Here is a 23,621-nt window from a genome sequence, read left to right as displayed (position 1 = left end):
CAGGATCTTCTGCATGTAAAGCATACGTGGTAACCGCTACACTATGAAACCATGTCCAAGGCTCAGTCTTTTGAAACTTCTTTTAGGTATAGTGCTTTAGGACAGAGGTCCCCAACCCCCAGGTCATTGACCAGTACTGGTCCAGAGCCTATTAGGAACCAGGCTGCAAAGCAGGAGGTGAGTGGCTGGCGAGCGACTGAAGCTTCATTTGTATTAGCAGCTGCTCCCAAGCACTAGCAGCACTATCTCAGCTCCACCTCAGATCACCAGGCATTAGATTCTCATAGAAGCATGGGTCCCTGGTGCTTAAAAGGTTGGGGACCACTGCTTTAGGATATTCTTATTTAGTAGTTCTCAACCTGTTTAAACATTAGACTCTCCCAGAGAACTTTGTAAAAATAGTCTCACCTTCAGACATTCTGATTTACTTGATCTAAAGAGGGGTCTTGGCAACAGTGTTTTTAAAAACCCTTTACATGATTCTAAGGGGCAGCCAGAGGTTTTAAAAGTCCCAATACTCAGGTTGTACCCCAGACCAGGTGAGTCAGAATCTTTGACGGTGGAGCTCAGACACAAGAATTTTTATAAAAGATGGACAGGTGATTCCAATGTATACTCCAAGTTGAAAAGCAATGGTTAAGACCCACTGAGTTGTTTGGGTTAAGAAATACCAGTGTCAATTGTTTTTTTCTTTTTCCCTCCTCCACGAACTAAGTCAGTTGTAGATCATCACTGTAGTAGAGTCACCAATAAAGAATTCTACACTTTATCCACTCTGATGGTGGCTTACTAATGGAATTTCTCCCCAGTTTTTCCAAGATGCAAAAGGGGCAGGGAAAGAACAGTGTGGAAATCACATGAGAAATATTTTTAAATGCTTTTGCAAAAAAAAAAAAAAAAAAATCCATACCATATCAAACTCTTTAGCACACAGTTAATCACAATGAAAGAAAAAATTGAAATATAGAATTCACTTTAGCTGAGGCTATAATGTAAAGGGGAGCACAACTTAAAAGGTACATCATAGGAAATCACAGCCCCTTCCAGTGAATTCCAGGATAGCAAATAAAGAAATTATTATAATAATTTCCCAGTGACTCTTTCATCTGTTCAGGATGCTAATGCAAAGCAGATTCCTATGTATATTTCAAAGAAAGCTAGAAAATACACTGAAAGTATTAAATCTGAGATAATTTCTACTGAGAGATCTACTGAAATATATAGTAAGGTACATATTATTTAGATATGATAGATCTCTTTCGCTTTACTTAAAAATAATTTTTTCATGCATTGTAATCATATCAAAAAGACTTTTTTTTTTTTTATTACTAACCCTGAGGAAGGAAGAACAAATGTGGAGTAGGATTCACAGCTCACTAAGGAACCAAATTTCACACTTTTTACAATTATAAATGGCAAGTAATGCAAGAAGTCCAGGATACTACACTTATTCAGGCTTCCAAATACATCAGTTTAAACCACTTAAAAGAGATATAACATTTGGGTAACTGGCATAGTGGCATTTCTCTGGCACAACTGAGAACAATTTTAAAATTTTATCACTTTTAGTCACCACCCTGGTTTAAACAAAACGAAATTTATATCTACCATGTAGGAACTTTCAGTTCAACAAAGAGCTTTCAGTTCAATATGTATCAATGTACAGGGACATCACAGATTCATTAATCAAGGTCCATTTAACAACAACAAAAAAAAGGGTAATCTTTATGTAGTCTTGTTTTTCACTAGAATATCTTAGCTGTTACAAGGGACTAGACAAGAGGAAATGTAGAATTCCATCACAATGGAGTATGGGAGGAGTTGGCATTTCTCCTTAGCCATTACAATGATTCCTCTTAGAATGAAATTTGGGATTGCAAATTTAGTTGAATTTACCATAGTTTTGACCTTTGTAAATGAAATAAAGTTCACTCCCTGGGCCAAAAACCCCAAGCAACTGTAGGAAGCAAGAGAGCAATAATGACAGAAGAAAACAGATTCACCGCATTGTTATCAAGAATGGGTTTCCCTGATATGAACTTCGCCTCCTTCATTGGGCTGTTGACCACCATGCCAGTGCTTTCATCCAAACCTAGAGTGGAAAAGAAGCCAAGTGAGGTGGAAAATCCAAATGACTTGATTTAAAAACAAACCAACCAACCAGCTTTTCTCTTCCAAAAAAATTTTTTTGAAAGATTCTCAGCCACTTATAAAATGACTTTAGTAGATAATCTGTATGGTGAGAGACATGGAACCCTCGATCATAAAAGGTCTCTTTGAATAAATGAGTTTCAGTATGCCTCAACACTTCTCTTAACACTGCTGAAGTTCCTTCAGAAGTAGAAGGAAGAATATGAAAAGCAGAGATGGCATGAAACTGGCAGACAGGGCCTGCCTTCCCGGTGGTTCCCCTGCAAGACCAACCTGAGCACAGAGATCAGGTCTGCAAACTTCTGCAATAGATACCCAGGATCCAGCATGGTGCTGGCACGAAGAAGGCACACTAAGGTTTACTGAATGAATTAAACTTTCCCATAGCCCGCAATTTTTTTAACCCATTCAATATGATCAGAAACTTGCCTAGTTAGACCCCAGTTCAGAATAAAACCTATGCTCTTTAAAAAAAATGTGTTTGTGTGTTTGTGTGTGGTGTGTGTGTGTTTGTGTGTGAAGTTTCCCTTTAGTGTGAATTCTGATTCTTCGTTAGCGTCTAGATAAGACTAATGAAATTGAGAAAACAAGTATTCTGACTGGTAGGGAGGAGAGTGAAAGGGCAAGTAGATTATCTTGGAGCATGAAGAGAATTGGGAGGACTGTATTCAGGGAAATTTTCTCCAGACTTCCAGCTATTCATTATATAACTCAAAGAAGAAAACATGGTTGATAAGAATGTTGAGCAAAACACACTAAACAAAATGTCAGTATACTCACATCACAGGAAAGCCTCAGGAATAAAGCATAGGAAGCTTTTGGGAAAATTGACTCTCCCATATACCTTAAGTGGGACTAAAAACTCAGTGAGGACAGCATGCACAATGGTGTCAGAATAGAAAAGCAAGCCATGTGTGTATAGTCAGATTAGTACAATAATTCTCTCTCAAACGGACTTGGAAAACAAATGTAAGAAGGGGGCATTAAAATGATTTGATCCCAAATGTTCTGCTTTCCTGGGATCAGGAGAAATCCCATTAGCAAAAATGTCCGTTTCCTGCACTATCATATCCTCCCCACACAGCTTCTACTCATTGCTCTGCAGGACTAATTCTCTTTCAATTAATTGAGAAAAAAAAATTAAAAAATCAAAATTGTAGAAGAGACTTTGACCTGTCATTCCCAGTCCCTCAACTCCCTGTGTCTTTGGAATTGTTTTCATCATATCGTTCTTTTTCTTTTCCGTATCTCTTTCCCATTTCTTTTATACACCAATAAGTTGCAATAATAAGATTTTGTTCTCACCACTAAATTGCATTGTAGCTCCTAAATATGAGTCTACAATTGATCCTAGTAATCCAGCCAGACCCCCAAATGCAATGATTGGCCACTGGGGAACAGAAATGTCCAAATCATTAACAAAAACCAACTGTGTGAGGAAGTAGGTGATGCCCACAAAGGTACCACCAAGGAGACTGGAAGCAAGGCCCACCATTGTAACCCCGCCGTTGGTCCCTGAAGAAGAAACAAACGGATAAAATCATACGGTTAACAATCAACAAACACATAAAGGCAGGGAAAGCAAAAACTTTTGGTATTTACTCAAACAAGACTAATTTAAAGAAAGGGTTCTGATTTAATCCAAAGATCCTAAGACCATAAGATCATAAGACCTCAGCATCTGTTGCCATTCTAAGCAGGAAAGTATAAGAGGTCAGTGGAGCCAGACTGACTGGTTTCAATCTTAGTTGTCATTTCCAAGCTATGTGATGATAGTGAATTTACCTAACTTTTCTATGCCTTAGTTTCCTTGTTTGTGAAGATGGAAATAATTAAAGAATTCACACGATTATTAGTAGTATTAAATGGTAACTCATGTAGAGCATGTAGAACAGTTCCTTGCATATAGTAGGTACTCAAATATGTTAGCTGTTCATGATGATACTGAAGAGGAAGAAAAGGAGAGGTAAAGGAGGCAAATGAAAAGAAGGAGATAGAAGAGGAGGAGGGAAGAAGAGGAAGGGGCAAGAGGAGGTGATGACAGAGACAAAAAAGGAGGAGTAGCAGTAGTTCAGAACAGTAATGGGTAACTAAGATATATGGTAAAACACTGATCACATAATAGGCCCTCAAGAAACACCTTATTTTCTCCCTTTCCCACTGATATTTCTGTGAGTCATTCTATATGTTTTTGTATTGTTTATCTAGGACTTGCTAACATTTCCTGTAAATATTATTTATTATCACCAATATAACAGTCTACAGTAATTTTCTAAGAAGGCTAACAAAAATTCTTAAAAGGCTCTTTAAAAGAAACATGATAAATCGAAGGTTTTTTTGTTAATTTTCATTTTTTTGAGACTTAAATAAAACTCACCAACTGGAACTTTCTCCCAAGTTGTTATTAGCCTTGGAGAGCTTTTACTCAAAACAGTGCCAACTTCTGAAGCCCATGTGTCTCCAGCACAGCAGGCCAGTGCAGCCAAGAGAGACAAACACAACCAAGAAGCAGTGTATTGCTTGGAAAAATCTATTGGGATTTCCCCAGGGCCATTTTCTATCATGTACAGTAGGGCCAGCTCTGTGGCTACAGCTCCATTACAGAATACCTGAATCCAAGTCCTCTGCCCACCTAGAAGCAAACAAGTAGATAAAAAGGACAAGAAATGTTTTTTTCCTCAGAAGGAATATCATTGCAGATATATGAACTTATATTTTAACGTTTAAGAAAAATGACTAAAATTTTCAAATAACTGAAAGTGAGATAGTACCTTTGCCCACATTCTAAATTGTTTTACAAAATTAATGATAGACTTTAGTGCTTCTACAATTTTGCTGTTACTTGCTATTGTGGCGAAGTAATGACAACCTAAATTATGTTTCTACTTAAAGTAATTCTCATATAAAATTTATCTGTTTCAACAGTCTAAACATATTTTGGTTCAATCTTATATGTTAGGATGAAACAAAGTTATTACTGTTTTAAATAATGCCAAACATAATACATTTTACCTTCTTTATATTCTGAATCTAGTCGCTTCTTTATTTTTCCCTTCCATTTAGTGAGTTGCGAAGAAGAAAAGAAAAACATCAGTAAAGAGGTACAAAAGCTGACATTTGAAATGGCTAGGATAAATCCAACCACCAGCCCTGAAAGAAATACATATTCATACAGAATTATAATTAGTCTATACATTAATGCTGTGATGAAAAGAATGCATTTTTATAGGTTATTTACACATTATAAACTGAAATGTACATTTCCATTTTTACCAAGATATTACCAAACAGTAAACAAAGTCAACTTGATTGAGATGATTTTTTACATTTTGACCTCCTTTCAAATAGACTATACTATATAAATATATTATTTTAGATACTCTTTAAATAATCGAGTTGCAGAACACAGTATGATTTTATTATTATTAAACAGTATGTTTTATATATTATACAAAGACGGCTAGTCTGAAAAAATTCCAAATTAACGGTGGTTTCTCAAGAGAGGTAAGATTATAAAGTCTTTCAGGTTTCTATTTTTTATATCCCCCCCATAGCCTGAGATTTATTTTCTAATTTATAAAGAAAATTAAAAAAAAAACCTTTTTATGATTTTCCAAGAATTTTCACATCTCTGTTGTTGAGACTCACAAACTGAGAAGATATAGTGCTTCTCAGTTAAGTTTTCTCACTTAAATCTATGAAAATAATTCTGAATTGCTGGTGGAACTAAAAATGGGATATGTTCTGTGAATGTGATTTTAGATTTTGAGACTTTTCTCTTTGTTTCTTTTGTTTGGGCAAAGAAGAAAGGGGATAGCCTTAATTATCCCATGAGTGACCAATTTCAAGGAAGGGTTTTTAAAACCTATTGTTCGATCAGGAAAATAAACAAGGGAAGCTTATGTTTCATGACACAGAAGAGTAAAAAAAAAGAAAGAATTGTTCTTGCTATTACAGAAATATGGAAAGAGGCCATGACATCAACTGCTAAATCAAACAAGCTTGAGACTTAAAGAACTTTCTGTGAGTTGTTTAAGTAAGAAATTATAAAGCATCTCTCTACGTAATTGTACAAGGAAAGTGCAAACATATGTTGAAATTGGCTTTTTAAATCACTCAGAAATTCTTTAAAGACTGTTTGTCACAAAATTTCAAAGTATACTTGTGAGTAAAACTCAGTGGTCGAGATAGCAAAGTATGCTCATTTCTATTACCGTAATGGTTATTTGATCCTACAAAAATGACTAAGAGAGAGGATTCTGGGAGGAATCCTGGAGAAATAGGAAGCACCAGGAATATGTCTTCCCACCCAGCCAACAATTGGACTGGAAAAATCTGTCTCCTAAACTATTTTAAAACTCTAGAGTCCACTGAAGGTTTGTAACCTCCAGGGGAAGGTTTGAAAGGGAAACTGCAATCAAGTTTTGTCAATTTCAGCTCTTAGCAGAGTAGCAGCTCCCAATCTACCATCCTCAGCCATGTGGTGGGCAATGCAGGAACAGCCTGCACACAGCTTATGGGAGCCAGGCGGGCAATAAGGACCTTGTTTTCCAAATATCAGGATCTGTATTCTCATCACTGATTGCTACTGCTAATCACAGAGGTACAGACACAGAGTCTGGCAGCCATTGGTGCTCTCCACCTCACAATGCTGCCAGCCCCTCCCTATCTGCCTGAGGTGACTTCCAGAGGATTTAAAGGGCTGACTCCAACCCCCTTTCATTTTTCTGTTTTCCTTCATTTTGAGAGCCAGACATTAAAGACTAGGACATTCAAAAGCAATTTCATTTATAGGGGAGATTAGGAAGTCAGTGTGCATACCCAAGAAAGGCACAGGCTCAGAAAAGGCTGAGAAAGCATTAGGTTTACACCTTGGCACAAAGCCTACGGCAATCAAAAACAAAATAAAACAAAAAAGAGCAAACCCTGGGGACAAAAGAGATTTTGATTTCTAGAGTTATCACATTATTCTACTTAAATGTCCAGTTTTCAACAAAAATATCAACGGCATACAAAGTATGGCCCATTCAAAGGAAAAAAAAAAAATGAACAGAGATTGTCACTGAGAAAGGCCAGATGGTGGGCCTACTAAACAAAGACTTTAAAACAACTTTCTTAAAGATACTCAAAGGACCAAAGGAAGATATGGAAAAAGTAAAGAAAATAGTGTATGAACAATATGGAAATATGAATAAAGAGACAGAAGACCTAAAAAGAAACCAAAAAGAAATATTGGAGCTAAAAAGGCAAAAACTAAAATAAAAAATTCACCAGAGAGTTAAGGTTACATGGGGCAGAAGAAACAATCAGCAAATGTGAATACAGGACAATCGGAATTATCATCTGAAGAACAAAAAGAAGATTAAAGAAAAGTGAATAGAGCCTGAAGGACCCATGGGACACCATCAAGTAGACTAGCATACACATGTGGGAATCCCAGAAGGAGAAGAAAGAAGAAGAAGGGGGCAGAGAAATTATTTGATGAAGTAATGGCTAAAAATTTCCCAAGTTTGATGAAAGACATGATATAAACATGCAAGAAGTTCAACAAACTCCAAGTAGAATGACTTCAAAGAAATCCACATTGAGACACATTATAATAAAATTGTTCAAAGACAAAGAGAGAATCTTAAACGCAATAAGAGGCAAACAACTTGTCACAAACTAGTTATCTCAGTAAGATTATCAGCAGATTTCTTATCAGAGAAGGTCAGAAGGCACTGGGCTGATATATTCAAAGTGCTAACAGAAAAAACAAAGTGTCAGCAAAGAATCCTATATCCAGCCAAACTATTTTTCAAATGAGAGGGAGAAATTAAGACAGTTTTAATATGTTATAAACTGTCTTAATTTCTCCCTCTCATTTGAAACTATTTTTCAAATGAGAGGGAGAAATTAAGACAGTTTTAATATGTTATAAACTGGCAAAAATTTAAATTAGAGTGTTATAACTTTAGAATGTTAAATATAATTCTGACAGTAATCACAAAGAAAATAGTTATAGAATATACACAAAATGAAATGAGAACGGAATTAAAACATTTCAGTACAAAAAATTAAAACACAAAAGAATACAGTAATGCAGGAAATGAGGAACAAAAAAACTATAAAGCATATAGAAAACAAACAGCAAAATGACAGAAGTCTTTCCTTATTTGTAATTACTTTAAACATAAATGCATTAAATGCTCAATTAAAAGATAGACTGGAAAAATGGATAAGAATCAATGATCCAACTATATGCTGTCTACTTTAAATTCAATGACACAAATGGGTTGAAAGAAAGTAAAAGGGCTGAAAAAGATATTCCATGCAAACAGAAACCAAAAGAGAGCAGGGGTAGTTATACTAATATCAGACAAAATAAGACAAGCTTTTACACACACACACACACACACACACACACACACACACACTTTTTAAGCATTTCCTTTCTTTTTGGCATAACAAGATGTCCTACATTTATCCAAATCTACTTTGCCCCAGCCCTAGAAGATGCCATTTCTTTGAGGAGGTCTAGTATATTTCAGTGGGGGAAATGGATATTAGAAGTCAAGATCTAGGCTTACAATGTGCTCATTGCTACTAGGGTATATTTGCTTTTGGTGGATAGGGCAAATAAATACACACATATGTGTATACAAATACACACACATGCACATATATATGCATACATATACATGTGCAGCACATTACACAAAAGGTAGCATTCTCTATATGTTCTTTTGAACTTCTGAGCTCACTTTTGATACTAATTTTATAGTCCTTCTTTTAGGGAGAGAATATGCTAATCTACTACTGAGCACTTAGATCGGTGGCACTCAAGAAATTTACATTCTGCTTTGTAAACTGGTCTCTCATGAGTTTGGCTGCTTCAAGTCTAAACTTGAGTTTAAACTTCCACTTTAGACCTAGTTTGTGATTCTGACAAAAATTTATGTTTTAGCCCTGCAGGGTTGGATACCAGTTTCCCAGAATGTGATAACCAAACCAAAGCACTGTTATTGTGTGTAGCACTATCCAGGATGTCTGCTCATATATTTAACTACAAATGCTTCCATCCCTGATTAACTATGGTTGACAATTTCTCTTCTCTGTAACTCATAAGATAAACGCATTGTTTTTCTATATGAAGATTTTTACTAAATAACACGTTAACCAAAATTATATTAAGTAATGGATAATAAATATTAAATGCTAAGAAAGTTATTATTTATTTAATAAATAAGTATTAAATAATATTTTGTTAAATAATAGAACAGGGTACCAGGGTCCTATTTCTGTAGTAGTGCTTTTTATTGGTTAGCTCATGGTTCAAGTACCACAACTACTGAGATACTGAATGAATGATCCTTCCAGAGATATTCAATTATTGGCATTTTACTTAAGTCTGGTACATTTTAACTGAGAATGCAAGAAATAGGGTTATGCTATATATACTAATAAAGTGCTTCAGTTCTGGGGCTGAATAATCTGGAGTTCAAACCCTGGCTCCTCCCTTACCTTTGCATGACTAGGAGAAGCTACCTAACCTTAAGCCTGGACTTCTTATTATTAAATAAGAATAACAATTTCTACCATATTGGCTTGCTGTGAAAACTTAAAAGAGATCATTTTTATAACATACTTATTATATTATCCAGTATGTAGAAAGCCCTGAATGTTAACTAATATCATGGGTAGTAATAATAGTTGTAGTGGTAAAATCTTAACAATAACATTATTTTTTGTAAGTATGTATTATTATTATTATTATTATAATAACTTTAAAATTTATTGTTATCTAACCTTTAAGTTTTTTCAATTGGCTTTTAAAATATTACAAAAGTAGTACATGACTCTTGGAGGGAGAAGTCAAACATGTGGAATTATACAAAGTAAAAATCAAAGTGTCTCTCTCTGCCTCTCCCTCAACTCCCATCTCTTTTTCATAGATAGTCACTGCTAACAATTTATTCCACAGTCTTTAAACCCAAAGAAGATGGCCTCAAAACAACCTACCTTGAAATGCTATAAAAGTCATCTACATTTTTTTACTTCAACCACCTTAAAATATTACATGAAATGATCAATGTTTTTCACCTCAATGACAGGTTCAGAATGAGAAAATAAATTGACAGCTTTAAAAGAATGATTTCTTTAATGTCGTTTAAAAATGTCTTGGAACTTTGGGGGATGTCTAAACTTTTAGAGTAGTAACTGCTATCCCTGGTTTGTGTCTACGCCACCTCCCCAACCCAACTCTCCAATCTCTAAGTGTAACTTCTCTAAGAAGTTAATATGCGTGACAATAAGGCTCTACCAAAGCACTTGAAGACTCAAGGATTTAGGCTGACTTCTACATCTAAAACAGGTAAATTCTGTACCTAACTGATGTCACCTAACAGATGCTGTTGAGTAAAACAACATTGTCTACAGATGTCTCTGAGAATGGGAGTAGAGTTACAACCAAAACCTCAACCAATGTGCCTTGGGTATAATCTCTGGCAGGACTAAAATTTTATAATTTAATAAACTCAAATCTAATCAATTGTACCTTATGTGTTCAATGCTATATCCAAAGTGCCCAGAACACTGCTTGGCATATAAGGGACCCTCACTAAATATCTGTTGAATGACTAAATGAAAAAATGGTAAACCATTAAACCTAATAGTCTTGGCAAGTAAAATTAAATTTAAAGGAACATACTAAGTAACTAGATAATACTTCTTTGGAGCAAATCACCTGCTCAGTGCTTTGTAGTTTACGTGCACTTTCCCACATGTCCCCTCATCTTCTCTGTATTCTAGAAATACTCTCAAGGAGACCAGAGCCCTCCACTTCAGTGCTCACCTTAAGTACTGCCTCAACCCCTCCCCTCCTTCTTCTGTTATCACTGAGGTTTGTGTTCCTGTGTCATGGAAGACCCTAAATACCTAGATCCTGGGGAAGTTCTGAAACTCTTCTCAATCCCGAGCATACTAAAGACATGATATGGCAAAGATTTTACATGGATGACTTCTCATAAGTCAATGCTATAGGTACTATTATCCCCTCTTGTTTTACAAATGGGAAAACTATAACACTGAAAGTTTAAGTGACTTGCAGTTATACTCCATTATAGTATTCCCAAGCACTATGATATACTTTGAATCAAGACTAGTTTTTTGTCTTTAAGGAAAAAAAGAGCTACAAACAAAAAGGATACCAATATTCCATAAAACGAAATATTTAGGAAAAGAGCAGAGGTTTTCAAATCAATCTACATTATGTTTCCTAAGCACCTATTATGTGTGTTACACTATTCAAAGAAGCATAAGATATACTCTGTCTTCAGGGAATTTATAATACGGTTGAAAGTAGATAACAAATCACTAACAGTCAATGTTTATTTAATGTTTTATCGTTAAAAAAGATGTGTTCCACATATTATCTTGTTTGAGCTTTGTCAATCAGCCCAAAAGGACCCATTTCATAAGAGATAAAGAAGAGTGAGGCTTTGAGGAGTTAGCTTACATGAAAAGTTCAGAGAGATAGGCAGGTGGCAGTGCTAAGATTCAAATACTTATCTTCTAATTCTAAATCAAGCTAGGTAGGAGAGGAGTTAGAGGCCCAAAGGCTAGAAGGCAGAAAAGTAAAGGTAGCAGAAAAGAAACAAAAGTAGGTATCAGAAAAATAAGAGAAGAAGCAAGGCAATACACAACATGGAAGACAAAGGAAGATAGAATTTCAAGAAGGACTTGACCCTTCTTGCTAGAGGTCAGGAATAATAAAAACCAAGGCAAGCCTACCTGAAAAAGGACATTTTTAGCAAAGTGTAACTTATTATATTCAAGTAGTGATTGTTCAAATTCTTTGCTATAAATGAGTTAATACTTCCAAAGTGCTAACAGCAGTACCTAGTATATAGTATATACAACATAAACATTTGCAAAATAAATAAAACATAACCATTCTTGATACTTACTGATTTTGTGGTAAGACAAAATTCATATAAAAATGTCACTATGTCAGTTAGCTATTTTTTCTAATAGCTCCTTTATTTTACATCTATGAGGAGTGCTCTAATGTTTTTGCTAGCAGATAATTTAATCCAACTAAAGGAGCTGGGAAATCAAGGTCTTCGATAGCCTATTCTATTAACTTGGTATCAATTAGAAAGTTAAATTTGTACATTACACTAAAAGAATATGTTAATTTCTGAAATCTAGACAGACTAGGAAAGCTGAGCAATGCATAACTTCATCATTGTCTAAAATGTATAACATTGTTATGTAAATATTTGTAATTCAGAAAACATAAATTTAAATTGTATAAGCATTTATTATATGGTTAAACATTCAAAAGGAAAACATACCTCCTAAAGCCCCACTGTGATCTAGACTTTTCTTTTTAAAGCCATGAGCAGTTATCAAAACAGGAACAACAAGAGAAAACAGCCAACGCCAAGGAGATATAGGCTGTAGGTTACCTGAAAAATTATAAAGGCAGAGCACAAATTGTGTGAGGCCTGCACAAGTTAGGCTTGGATGTGAACTTTGATAACTGCATTCTGGATTAAAATACCGTTAATAACTAGAAAAACTGAGATGAAGTCACAAAGTAAAATATTGATGTTTAGATGTGTATGTTTTCAGAGAGACTATGTACTACTGGGAATAACCAAATAAGTCCTGTCCAACTTTTGGGAACCATTTACAACTATTTATAATAAGGAATATTTCAAATATATTTGGAGATTTTTAACTATATAGAACAAACTCCTTTCATAAGTGTATCCAATTATTCCTTTCTGCCTTTCAGAAATTTTTTTTTTTAAAGTAACATTTTCACATGCTATACATCTCAGGATTCAATGGTTAGCTACTGATTTTTTCCAAAGGCTGCATCCAGCTCACAGATGTTGTTTGATTAGCATGTTTTCAAATAATTTGAGTCAGTACTTAAAAATCAGGAGATTTCATATAAAAATCCAGATTCTTGGCTTCTGTTTAAAAAACCAGAAGCTCAGGCCCACTTGGCAGAATTGACTACAGATGAAGACAGGATGCCTCTTTCAGATAGGTCACAGTTTTCCGGGTTGAAGTCCTCACAATTCCTGACAGACCCCTAAACACCAAGGCTGAGTGATGACAGTAAAGGAAAATGTGAGCTATTATTTGTGCCCATGTTTCTACTGAAAATGGAAAAATGAAAGACAAAGAAGGCTTAATGTTAAAAAAAAAAAAGGAAAATCCTATTTCTGGAAAACTATTCCCGTGTGTGTAACATGCAAAGATCTGGGACAGCATCACTTATCTGCCTCAGGGGCTTGGCTCCAAGTGGGCACTTTAATCCTATTTTATTCTAATTAGTTCAAGTTATAGTAATACTGCAATTAATGAAAACTTTCTTCTGCCATCTCCTCCCCAAATCTTCAGCCCCTACTGTGACTATTAATGAACAGCCCTGAAAGCTTCTGTACCCAGGGGAAAACATTCAATTACTCACATGTCTCTGAAAAAAGACTGTCTGAGCTGGCAATCACTTATGATATAATCATTTATAATAGTTCACGTTCTCACTCTATTTCTCACTTTTTCTTTTGAACTGAACAGTATTCTGATTTTATAGGAAGTTTGTGTAAAGGCATACCTATGCTCTAAAGCAGATTCAAACTTTTAAAGATCTGAGTTCAGAGTACCTTATATTTATGCAGTGGCTTCAGACTTTAAAAAGAGTCTTCTTTTGAAGACACCAAACAGCAGACAAATCATCCAAATGTAAGCATTATACCATCTTTTATTTTTCCAGGACACACGAAACTGATAAACTGCATTATTAATATTCTTATTAAAAGCATCACTCCAATTGCTTTACAAAACTGTTTCACTTCACCTAATTCTCACCACGACAGATGTAACACATAAAACATAAATTGGAATAGGTATAACTAGTATCACCACAGCAACATTTATTAAAGGCTTTAAAAAGTACTGTTTGCTTTCTAGTAAACTAAATCCAAGCTGTAGAAGTAAACACAATCGATAACCATTCAGAGGACATGAGTTTTGGATTTCACAATGCTACCTGTTACTTGCACCCAGTGTAGAAAAACGACTTAGAACATTCGTACTTACCATAATAGGTGCTTGCAGTCATAGACATAATCCAGAACGCTAAAGAAATGCAAATGATCACGCTCGATATAACTATATTAGTTATCATCTTTATATATTTTTTGCATGTATTGTCGTCAAGATCTGACATGGGGAAAAAAAAAAAAAGGGCTATGAGCACTTGGGGAGAAAAGCATATAGCATTTCTGAGAAAAATAGTTATTCAAGTTGCCAGCAAAACACTTGGGAAGACAAATGCCAACATCTTCCACCTATCAAAAAAAATTATATAAACCCGAACTATTTCTGGATACTTGCTGGTAGAAAGCTCAAATTCGTCTGAAGCGACGAGGTTAACGCTTCACCAGAAAAGCAAAGAAAATCCTCAGAGGGCCGTGTCCTAGACCGCAGTCACTTCTCACCAGAACTCAGCGGCCCGGAAGGTGAAAGAAAGCAGAAGCAGCCAATCCGCGGAAGCAGCCAATCCCCGGAAGCAGCCAATCCGCGATCCCGCGGATGGCAAGCTTCGCCCCTCCACGGCCCGCCCCTGCGCCAACACAGGCGGGTTGGTGGCCAAAAAGTGGAGGATATGGAGTCGGGACCTGGGTGAGTCTCGGCGGCGAGCTAGGCGCGACGGAGGACGGTCACGTCCCGATGGCCGTCCGTGCCGCTCCAGAGTCCAGCCCCGGCGGGCCAGAGTCAAGGTCTGTGGATCTCGGACCACGTCTCGCCACGTCTCCGCTTGCCTCGGCGCCTTGTCTACGCGTATGCGCCCTGGCCGCCCTAGGACGTCGCCTAGCTCACGTGAGCGTTTAAAGGGCGGCTCCAAAGGCGGGCGAGCGGGCCGGAGTTATAGAGGGTTGCGGCCTGGTCCTTGAGGGTTTGTATTTCTCCTCAAAATAGTATAGCTGTATGGAACCTTAGGTCCTAGCGTTGAGGACACAGCCAAACGCTGAAACGTGAAATCACCACCTGAGTAGTAATAGAATAAAAGAACGCAAATGAATTTAGACCGAGTAAGTCCATTTCAAGCATAATATTCAAGTACTTCTTTTGTCTATGAGGAGTCGATGCCATATAATATGGACTTTTTTTTTTTTTTTTTTTTTTTAGGAGGGAGATATTGTGCTGTAAAAACGGAATTTTATGACTGAGAAACCTTTTAGTACCTACTATGTGCCCGCCACTGCTGGCTGCTAGAGGCATAAAGCTGAAGCTAGATTCAGTTCCTGCTATTGAGCTCTCAAATTATTGTCATGATACTGTAATAGCCTACTGAAATGTGAAAGGGTTAAAGGATAATTAAAAACCGAAACTGGGCAAAGGAAGTCTATACCTTAGGCCTAGTTTTTGGAACCCCTACCGCATTCTGTTCATCATGAAACTTGTAACAACGAGCTCATACGCTAACTGCCAATTTTAGCTTGTGTAACCCTGCTTGCTTGCGTGCCATGGAAAATAATCAATTTTATCTGAGCTGAAAATTACTGTTTGGCCATCGCCCATGGGAACACTGGCTATTGCCCATGGGAACCTAGGCGATCACCCATAGGAACATAACATTCTAACAACAAGCTTTCTGCTTCTGTACTCCCCGCTTGCACACCTGACCAGTGGGTTGACAGGTAGTGAATAGGAGAAAGATGGACCTTTGTGTTTAAGACAGAGTGAGGAATGGGATTTGGGGCTTAAAAACCTTGTATCTTGGCATTTCGGAGCTGCTCCTTTGGAAGAACAGCCGCCGGCTAATAAACTGCCTCTATAATCAAAGCACTCAGGTTGAGTCTGGTTATTCCGGTCACAACAATACCACTTTCTGTGTGGAAATCAGTTCCCACACCTCTTATATTTGAAGCATTTGCATTGTCGATTTAGCAAGCAGAACGTCTTTTTATCGGTAACGATCCGAATCTCGTGGCTGAATACACATTTTATTTGAAGTTAACCTGTTTGCCTGGGTTAACAGTAACTAATTGATAATTATATTTATGAACTTTTTCAGTTAATTGGTGACAATGTAAGAAGAGGCAAGTCAATTTCAGACATAACAACCACAAGTGTTTAACTTTTAAAAAACTCACACTATTTTAACTTTCAAAATACATGCCAAGACAACACACTTTCCTTTAGTAAGGAATCTAATTAGTTAACTAAGAACCAAATTTGTGAAGTAGGACTAAATAGTAGTGGCCTCTTACTAGACTACATGCAGGTGTGATCTTTATCCAGAAATATATTATATGCCTAGTTTTTGTCTCAGTCTTTTCAGCACAAGTAAATAATTACCTTAGAAAACTGATTGGCTAATATCAGCAATACCAAACAATTACTATTAATAATAAAAGCTAATTTTTTTTGTGTGGTTTAGCATATTTGTTTTTGTCTCAGCTTAGACAAAATTATGAACCAATCTTGCTTTTTGCCCCTCACTTCATCACAATCATAAGGTAACACTGCCTGATGTTGGTGTTCTGAGATTTTTATGTCCAGCAAAAAATCATGGCCTCATTGTGTCAGGCCTCCCCTAACAACGCTGAAGTCTAGATGTGTCAGACTAGTTCCTGAAGTCTGGGTGTGTCAGACTAGTTCCTGGACGCCATCTTCATGACTACCTGGCTAAAATTGCATATGAAATAATAGTGCCAGTGACAAACCCTTCAAATGAATATCTCTTCCATTTTTTTCCCAGTGTTCAATTATTGCTGTTGTTCTCCATAAACAAGTTATTCTAGCTTAAATCTAAAACAATTTGGGAGAATTAATGTAGTTAAGATATACTTATTCTTTTTCTAAAAAACCATGATTTTAGTCTGATAATTTTTATAGACTTTGACAATCTTAAAATTTTCAACAAATACTCTTTCTATTTACTTTAAAATCCATTTTCTAGCAACAGAATTTCTGGTTAAGCATTTCCTAAACTATATTCCTGGAGATTGTAGTAGGTATGCTACCCTCTACCCCTAAACCCAATCTGATCAAATTTAAGGTTGAGAAATTTTGTATTCTCATAAGATTGTGAGAGTGTAATATTAAAGGCTCTGAGAAGTTGAGAAACTTGAACACCTTTGTTTACTTTCCAACTGTTGTGTCCAGAATAACCAGACCCAACTTGAGTGCTCTTAACCAGGAGACAGTTTATTAGCCGGCGGCTGTCCTTGCAAAGGAGCAGCCACGAAATACCAAGATACAAGGTTTTTAAGCCCCAAATCCCATTCCTCATTCTGTCTTAAACACAAAGGTCGATCTTTCTCCTATTCTCTACCTGTCAACCCACTGGCCAGGTGTGCAAGCGGGAAGTACAGAAGCAGAAAGCTTGTGTCAGAATGTTATGTTCCTATGGGTGACCGCCCATGTTCCCATGGGCGATGGCCAAACAGTAATTTTCAGCTTATATACAATTGATTATTTTTCATGCCACGCAAGCAAGCAGGGTTACACAGGCTAAAATTGGCAGTTAGCGTATGAGCTCATTGTTACAAGTTTCATGATTAACAGAATGTGGTTAGGGGTTCCAGAAACTAGGCCTAAGTTATAGACTTCCTTTGTCCAGTTTCAGGTTTTAATTATTCTTTAACCCTTTCACATTTCAGCAGGCCATTACATTCCCCACTGGTTTTCTTTAGAATGACTCAATCTTCGAGTCAGAAGTCGGGATTTCTGGCCAATGGGTCGGGGCTGACGCTCCTAAAATTAAAATCTTTGCCCCAGTTATATTGGATTGGATTAAACTCTTAACACATTTGATCAAGCATGGCCCAAAGGTCAGTAATAACAGCAGAATTATCAATGGTCCTGCTATAGCCGACAATAACGTGGTTAACCAAGAGTTTCCATTAAACCAAGATTCATACCAGTTGCTTCCTTGTTTTAACTTCTCATTTCTGTCTTTTACTCTTTGTCTAATTAATGCTAAACTATCCCTAATAATTCCAGAATGATTAACATAAAAACAGCAAGTTTCTCCTAGTGTTACATACAAACCTCCTTGTTTAAGAAATGAGGTCTAAACCTCTTCTATTTTGCAGTACTACTTCAGCTAAAGAATTAAGAGATGTTTTAAGATGATTAATTGATTTCTCTAGAGTGTTTAAATCGTCATTAATCTGCTTTGTGAGCCAGGCTATATCTTGATTTCCTGTAACCAAAGCAGCAGTCCCAATTGCAGCTGATCCTGCCACTCCTAGGCCAACTAGGAGCGGCACAAGCAGTGGAACTGCTCGCTTACGCCGAGGATAGTTATATCCTCCCCACAAATCTATTGCTTGTCTCCCTTCTTGTCCGCTCATCATATATACCTGAGGTATAACATGAACCAGCACACAAAATCCAGTATTACAAGCAAACCAAGTGCCACTAGGGGCCGCTAAATAAGTAGAAGAGGTGTTATTTACTAAAATAGATGATTTACAATTTTCCTTATACCTAGATTTATCAACTCTATAAGTGTTAGTATACACACAAGTTCCCTTTCCTTGTAAATCTCCCAACGTTACAGATGGGTTTTTGGTTCCCCAAGGGCAAATAGTAACATTCGGAGATGTTACATTCCTAATAGCAGTTTGATCTGTGCCAAGGTTAGCAATGACACCAAGTCCTACATAATAAGGTGGGGCAGGGTTCAGACAAAACCAACAATCCTTTGTAGCATTTGAGTTACTGTCATTAGCAAACTTATAAACATTATTGATAACAATTAACCCAATTATAATTAACCCCGTGAGAGTCTTATCTTGAGTGGATCCTCTGTGGGTGTTGCCTTCCATTTCTCTGTCTCCGGGGGAGGTTGAGCTGTCTTAAGGCGGGTATGGTGAATCCAATGTCTTTTCCCTGCAACCTCGACAGCTGTTGGTGTGGTTAGAGTTACTGGAAACGGACCATCCCACCGGGGCTCTAGGCTAGCAGGCTGGATCTTCTTTATCCACACCCAATCGCCTGGATGATGTGGGTGAGGCTGTGATGTCCCCGGAGTCGGTCTAGCAGCTTTAATCAAGCCCTCGACTTGATTTTGGGTTTGTTGCAAGGCCTGTAGAGACTTAAGGAGACTTGTATTATTACTCATTGTAACCTTTTCAATTCCAATTTTAGGGAGTAAAGGGGGAGGTCTCCCAAACATTATTTCATAAGGGGAAATTCCCATAATATATGGAGTACACTGGGCCCATAACAAAGCAAAAGGAAGAAGGCTCACCCAATTCTCCCCAGTTTCCAGCTTAAATTTAGTTAAAGTTTCCTTAAGTGTTCTATTCATCCTTTCTACTTGTCCTGAACTCTGAGGTCTGTAAATACAATGTAATTTCCAATTGATCCCTAATACCTTAGCTAACATTTGACTTGTTTGGGCAATGAATGCCGGGCCATTGTCGGACCCCAATGATAAGGGCAAGCCAAATCGAGGCACTATTTCTGTAATTAATTTCTTAGCTACTACTTGTGCAGTTTCCTTCTTTGTGGGGAAGGCCTCAGTCCATCCAGAATAGGTGTCAATGAATACCAGAAGATATTTAAATCCAAAAGTGCCAGGAGCAACTTCTGTAAAGTCCACTTCCCAATGCTCTCCAGGAGCTTGTCCTCTTAATCGAGTGCCGATATTTTCCTTTGGGATGGGGTGAGAGTTGACCTGTGCACATATTGGGCATCGTGCACTCACATCCCGAGCCTTTGAGGTTAGTCCAGGAATATAATAGTCTCTTTTTAGCAGTTCAATTAACTTAGTTCCTCCAAGATGGGTAGCATTATGTATCTGGCTAATTAAGGTGTTACCAAGCGCAGCAGGGAGGACCGGCCTTCCATCTGGAATCCAAAGCCGCCCATGTTCAAACTTCCCATGCAGTTGCTTCCCCAACTCTATATCTTGGGGGCTATAGTTTGGAGCCTGTACCAAGTGGGGCACAAGAAGGGGACCAATTATGACGTTAGTCCCCACTGGTTTTCTGGCTACTTCCTTTGCTGTTTTATCTGCCAAGCGGTTTCCTTTTTCTACCGCTCCTTCCCCTTTTTGATGGCTGGGGCAATGGATAATAGCCACTTTCTTAGGTAGCCAGATAGCCTCCAAAAGAGCCAAAATCTGCTCCTGGTTCTTAATTTCCTTTCCCCCTGTTGTCAATAGTCCTCTTTCCTTGTACAGGGCTCCATGTACATGTGCCGTTGCAACGGCATCTCGGCTATCAGTATAGATGTTAACAGTCTTTCCTTGAGCCCATTTAAGAGTTTCAGTCAGAGCAATGAGTTCAGCCTTTTGGGCTGATGCCCCATGGCTTAGGGCCTGTGCCCATATCACATCCCTGACTGTTACTATGGCTGCCCCAGCATACCTTACTCCGTCGGATACAAAACTGCTTCCATTGGTAAATAATACCGCATCCGGATTAGGCCACGGCTCATCCTTCAAGTCTGGCCGTATTCCAGTTACCTGCTCAAGGTGCTGAACACAGTGATGCAATGGAGCCTGCGGGTCATCATCCGGGAGCAGCGTGGCAGGTTTCAAGGCTGCAGTTTTCAAAAACTGGGTCTGTGGGGGATTAAGCAACAGTACCTGGTACTGAGTAATCCAGGCGTTGGAAATCCATCTTTCAGGAGGGCTGTGCAGCATGGCTTCAACTGCATGTGGAGCCACAATTTCAATATTTTGGCCCAAGGTCAATTTTAAAGCGTCTTTGGTCAATATAGCAGTAGCAGCTAGTGCTCTCAGGCAACTAGGCCTTCCTCCAGCCACCGGATCTAGTCTCTTTGAGAGATATGCCACTCGTTGCTTAAATAGTGGCTTTTAATTTCTGGAGCAAATCTCTTCCAAGCAAAGGAAAAGGACATTCAGGCATAACTAAAAACGAATGCGTGATGGTTCCCTTTCCCAAGTCAGTAATTTTTGCCTGTGTCCATGGGTATGCCTTCCCTTTCCCAGTGGCTCCTTGAATTACAGTCTTTTCTTTGGATAACAGACCAGCAGTTTCTGTTAAAACTGAGTAAGTTGTACCAGTATCAGCTAAAAAGTTCACAGGTTTGCCCCCTACTTGTAAAGTTACCTTGGGCTCTCGGGGGCTCATTAGATAAGAGCCCTGACGCCCCTATTCATCTTCCAAAAGAATGAGGGGCCTTTTTTCTTCTGACCTCCTGGTTGCTCCTTTTCAGGGCACTCATTCTTCCAATGTCCTTTCTTTTTGCAAATAGCACATTGGTCTCTTCCTAGCGTAGGTTTTCTATTTTGGCCTTCTTCGTTGCTAGGTCCCCCTCTATGGTTAGGGTTTTTTTTTTTGTTTTTTTTCCAAGGAGGTCGGTTTCCTTGTTGTCCCACAAACATGACCTTTTGCACACCGTCCCTATTGTTAAAGACCTTCTGACCTATTTCTAATAATTTGGATAAATTTTCTCCCTCAAAACCTTCCAATCTCTGTAACTTCTTTCTAATGTCAGGGGCCGACTGACTAATAAAGGCCAAATTAATGGCTCTTCTATTGTTGGGGTCCTCCGGGTCAATAGGTGTATATAGGCGGTAAGACTCTAATAGTCTTTCCAAGAATGCTGCAGGTGACTCGTCCTTAGTCTGAATTACTTCACTTACCTTGGACAGATTTATTGGTCTACGTGCAGCAGCCCGGAGTCCCTGTAGCAGAAACTGGCGATACCTTAGGAGAGCCTCCTTACCTTGATCTGTATTTGGATCCCACTGGGGACGTTGAGTCGGAAACACAGCCTGTACCCTGGTTAAGTCTGCTGTAGGCTGCCCATTTGGGTTTGTTACTCCTCTAGCCGCCTCCCGCAAAATTCTTTCCTTTTCTTCAGTAGTGAATAAGACCTGTAAGAGCTGTTGGCAATCATCCCAAGTGGGCTGATGGGTAAAGAAAATAGACTCTAAAAGGGAGGTTAGTCCTTGTGGTTTCTCTGAAAAGGATGGCGTTTGCAATTTCCAATTATATAAATCACTAGTACTGAATGGCGAGTAGATGACAGTAGGCTCACCGCCACCTCCTGGAATCACCTTCAATGGGGCTTGAACAGATACTGGCTCTTTTCAGGGAGGTTGAATCAGGGGAAGGTGGCCTATGACCCCTAGACCGGGTTACAGGAGGTCCCGGTCCCTCCGGAAGAGGACGTCTACCCCCATTTCCATTATAGGGTGGCGGATACCAGCCATCCTCCGAGGGAGGTCCCTGCAACACCTGTGGGGGCTTCTTAAAACCCTGGGGTATGGCTGCCATTACAGTAACGGGTGCACGACTGCAATTCTGTAAGTATTTAGGGGCATCAGAAACAACATCAATCCAAACATCAATATAAGGAATTTGGTCAGGATGCCCAGGGTTTCCATAAATCACACCTCGAACCCGGAATGCAGTCTGCATGTTAAATGATCCCTCGGAGGGCCATCCTACTCCGAAGGTCGGCCAATCTAATTGACAAAAGCGCTGCAAATCAAAAGGGGTTACTGAAGCACCATAGGCCCTTGCCCTACGACGAAAATCTTTAAAGTTGTTAAGCATGCACTGTAACGGAGTTAGTTTGCCCTGTGATTGTCCCATAGTTCCACAATAAAGCACACGAAGCAAAACAAAACAAGACAGACACAGACTAACAAACCAGAACAGGACTGAGAAAACTGTCGTCACAGTCTCAGTCGACCGCCGACTTACTTGTCGCGTCCGACGTCCGCACGGTCCCTGGGCCCCCTACCAGAAACTGCCTCAGCACTCCCAGGATCGTGCTCCGCAAAGCGAGAAACCACAGGCGGCGGGCTAGGGCAAGTGCCCTAGAGGCCTCCCCAACCGCAAATGGTCCAACGCCCCGGTGCACTGATCAATTTTCCCACAACGAGAAGATCTCGCTGGGGCCTCCAAATGTTGTGTCCAGAATAACCAGACCCAACTTGAGTGCTCTTAACCAGGAGACAGTTTATTAGCCGGCGGCTGTCCTTGCAAAGGAGCAGCCACGAAATACCAAGATACAAGGTTTTTAAGCCCCAAATCCCATTCCTCATTCTGTCTTAAACACAAAGGTCGATCTTTCTCCTATTCACTACCTGTCAACCCACTGGCCAGGTGTGCAAGCGGGAAGTACAGAAGCAGAAAGCTTGTGTCAGAATGTTATGTTCCTATGGGTGACCGCCTATGTTCCCATGGGCGATGGCCCAAACAGTAATTTTCAGCTTATATACAATTGATTATTTTTCATGCCACGCAAGCAAGCAGGGTTACACAGGCTAAAATTGGCAGTTAGCGTATGAGCTCATTGTTACAAGTTTCATGATTAACAGAATGTGGTTAGGGGTTCCAGAAACTAGGCCTAAGTTATAGACTTCCTTTGTCCAGTTTCAGGTTTTAATTATTCTTTAACCCTTTCATATTTCAGCAGGCCATTACACAACAGTTAATTGTTTTACCACAGATTGCTTTCCCTTA

The 23,621-nt window shown here is 38.5% G+C and overlaps 1 protein-coding gene across 3 annotated transcripts; it reads right to left on the bottom strand.

Moving 5' to 3' along the window:
- Positions 1 to 1,296: 1,296 nt before the first annotated feature.
- On the bottom strand, positions 1,297 to 14,966 carry TMEM19 (transmembrane protein 19). 3 transcript variants are annotated; one of them, XM_039866027.1, is made up of 7 exons: positions 14,832 to 14,956; positions 14,251 to 14,373; positions 12,489 to 12,602; positions 5,164 to 5,301; positions 4,529 to 4,783; positions 3,457 to 3,666; positions 1,297 to 2,092 (listed from the first exon to the last, which is right to left on the bottom strand). In XM_039866027.1, the coding sequence occupies exons 2-7, from the start codon at positions 14,336 to 14,338 to the stop codon at positions 1,929 to 1,931; spliced, it is 969 nt and encodes a 322-aa protein (XP_039721961.1). In that variant the 5' UTR covers positions 14,339 to 14,373; positions 14,832 to 14,956; the 3' UTR covers positions 1,297 to 1,928. The 3 variants fall into 3 exon arrangements, with proteins under 3 accessions (XP_039721961.1, XP_039721960.1, XP_039721959.1); XM_039866026.1 differs by lacking the exon at positions 14,832 to 14,956 and adding an exon at positions 14,652 to 14,757; XM_039866025.1 differs by having other exon boundaries at positions 14,251 to 14,966.
- Positions 14,967 to 23,621: the final 8,655 nt, after the last annotated feature.

This window comes from Pteropus medius, unplaced genomic scaffold (assembly GCF_902729225.1).
Source record: "Pteropus medius unplaced genomic scaffold, Ma_sr-lr_union100, whole genome shotgun sequence".
NCBI lineage: Eukaryota > Metazoa > Chordata > Mammalia > Chiroptera > Pteropodidae > Pteropus > Pteropus medius.
This window is presented reverse-complemented; position numbering and strand designations above follow the sequence as displayed.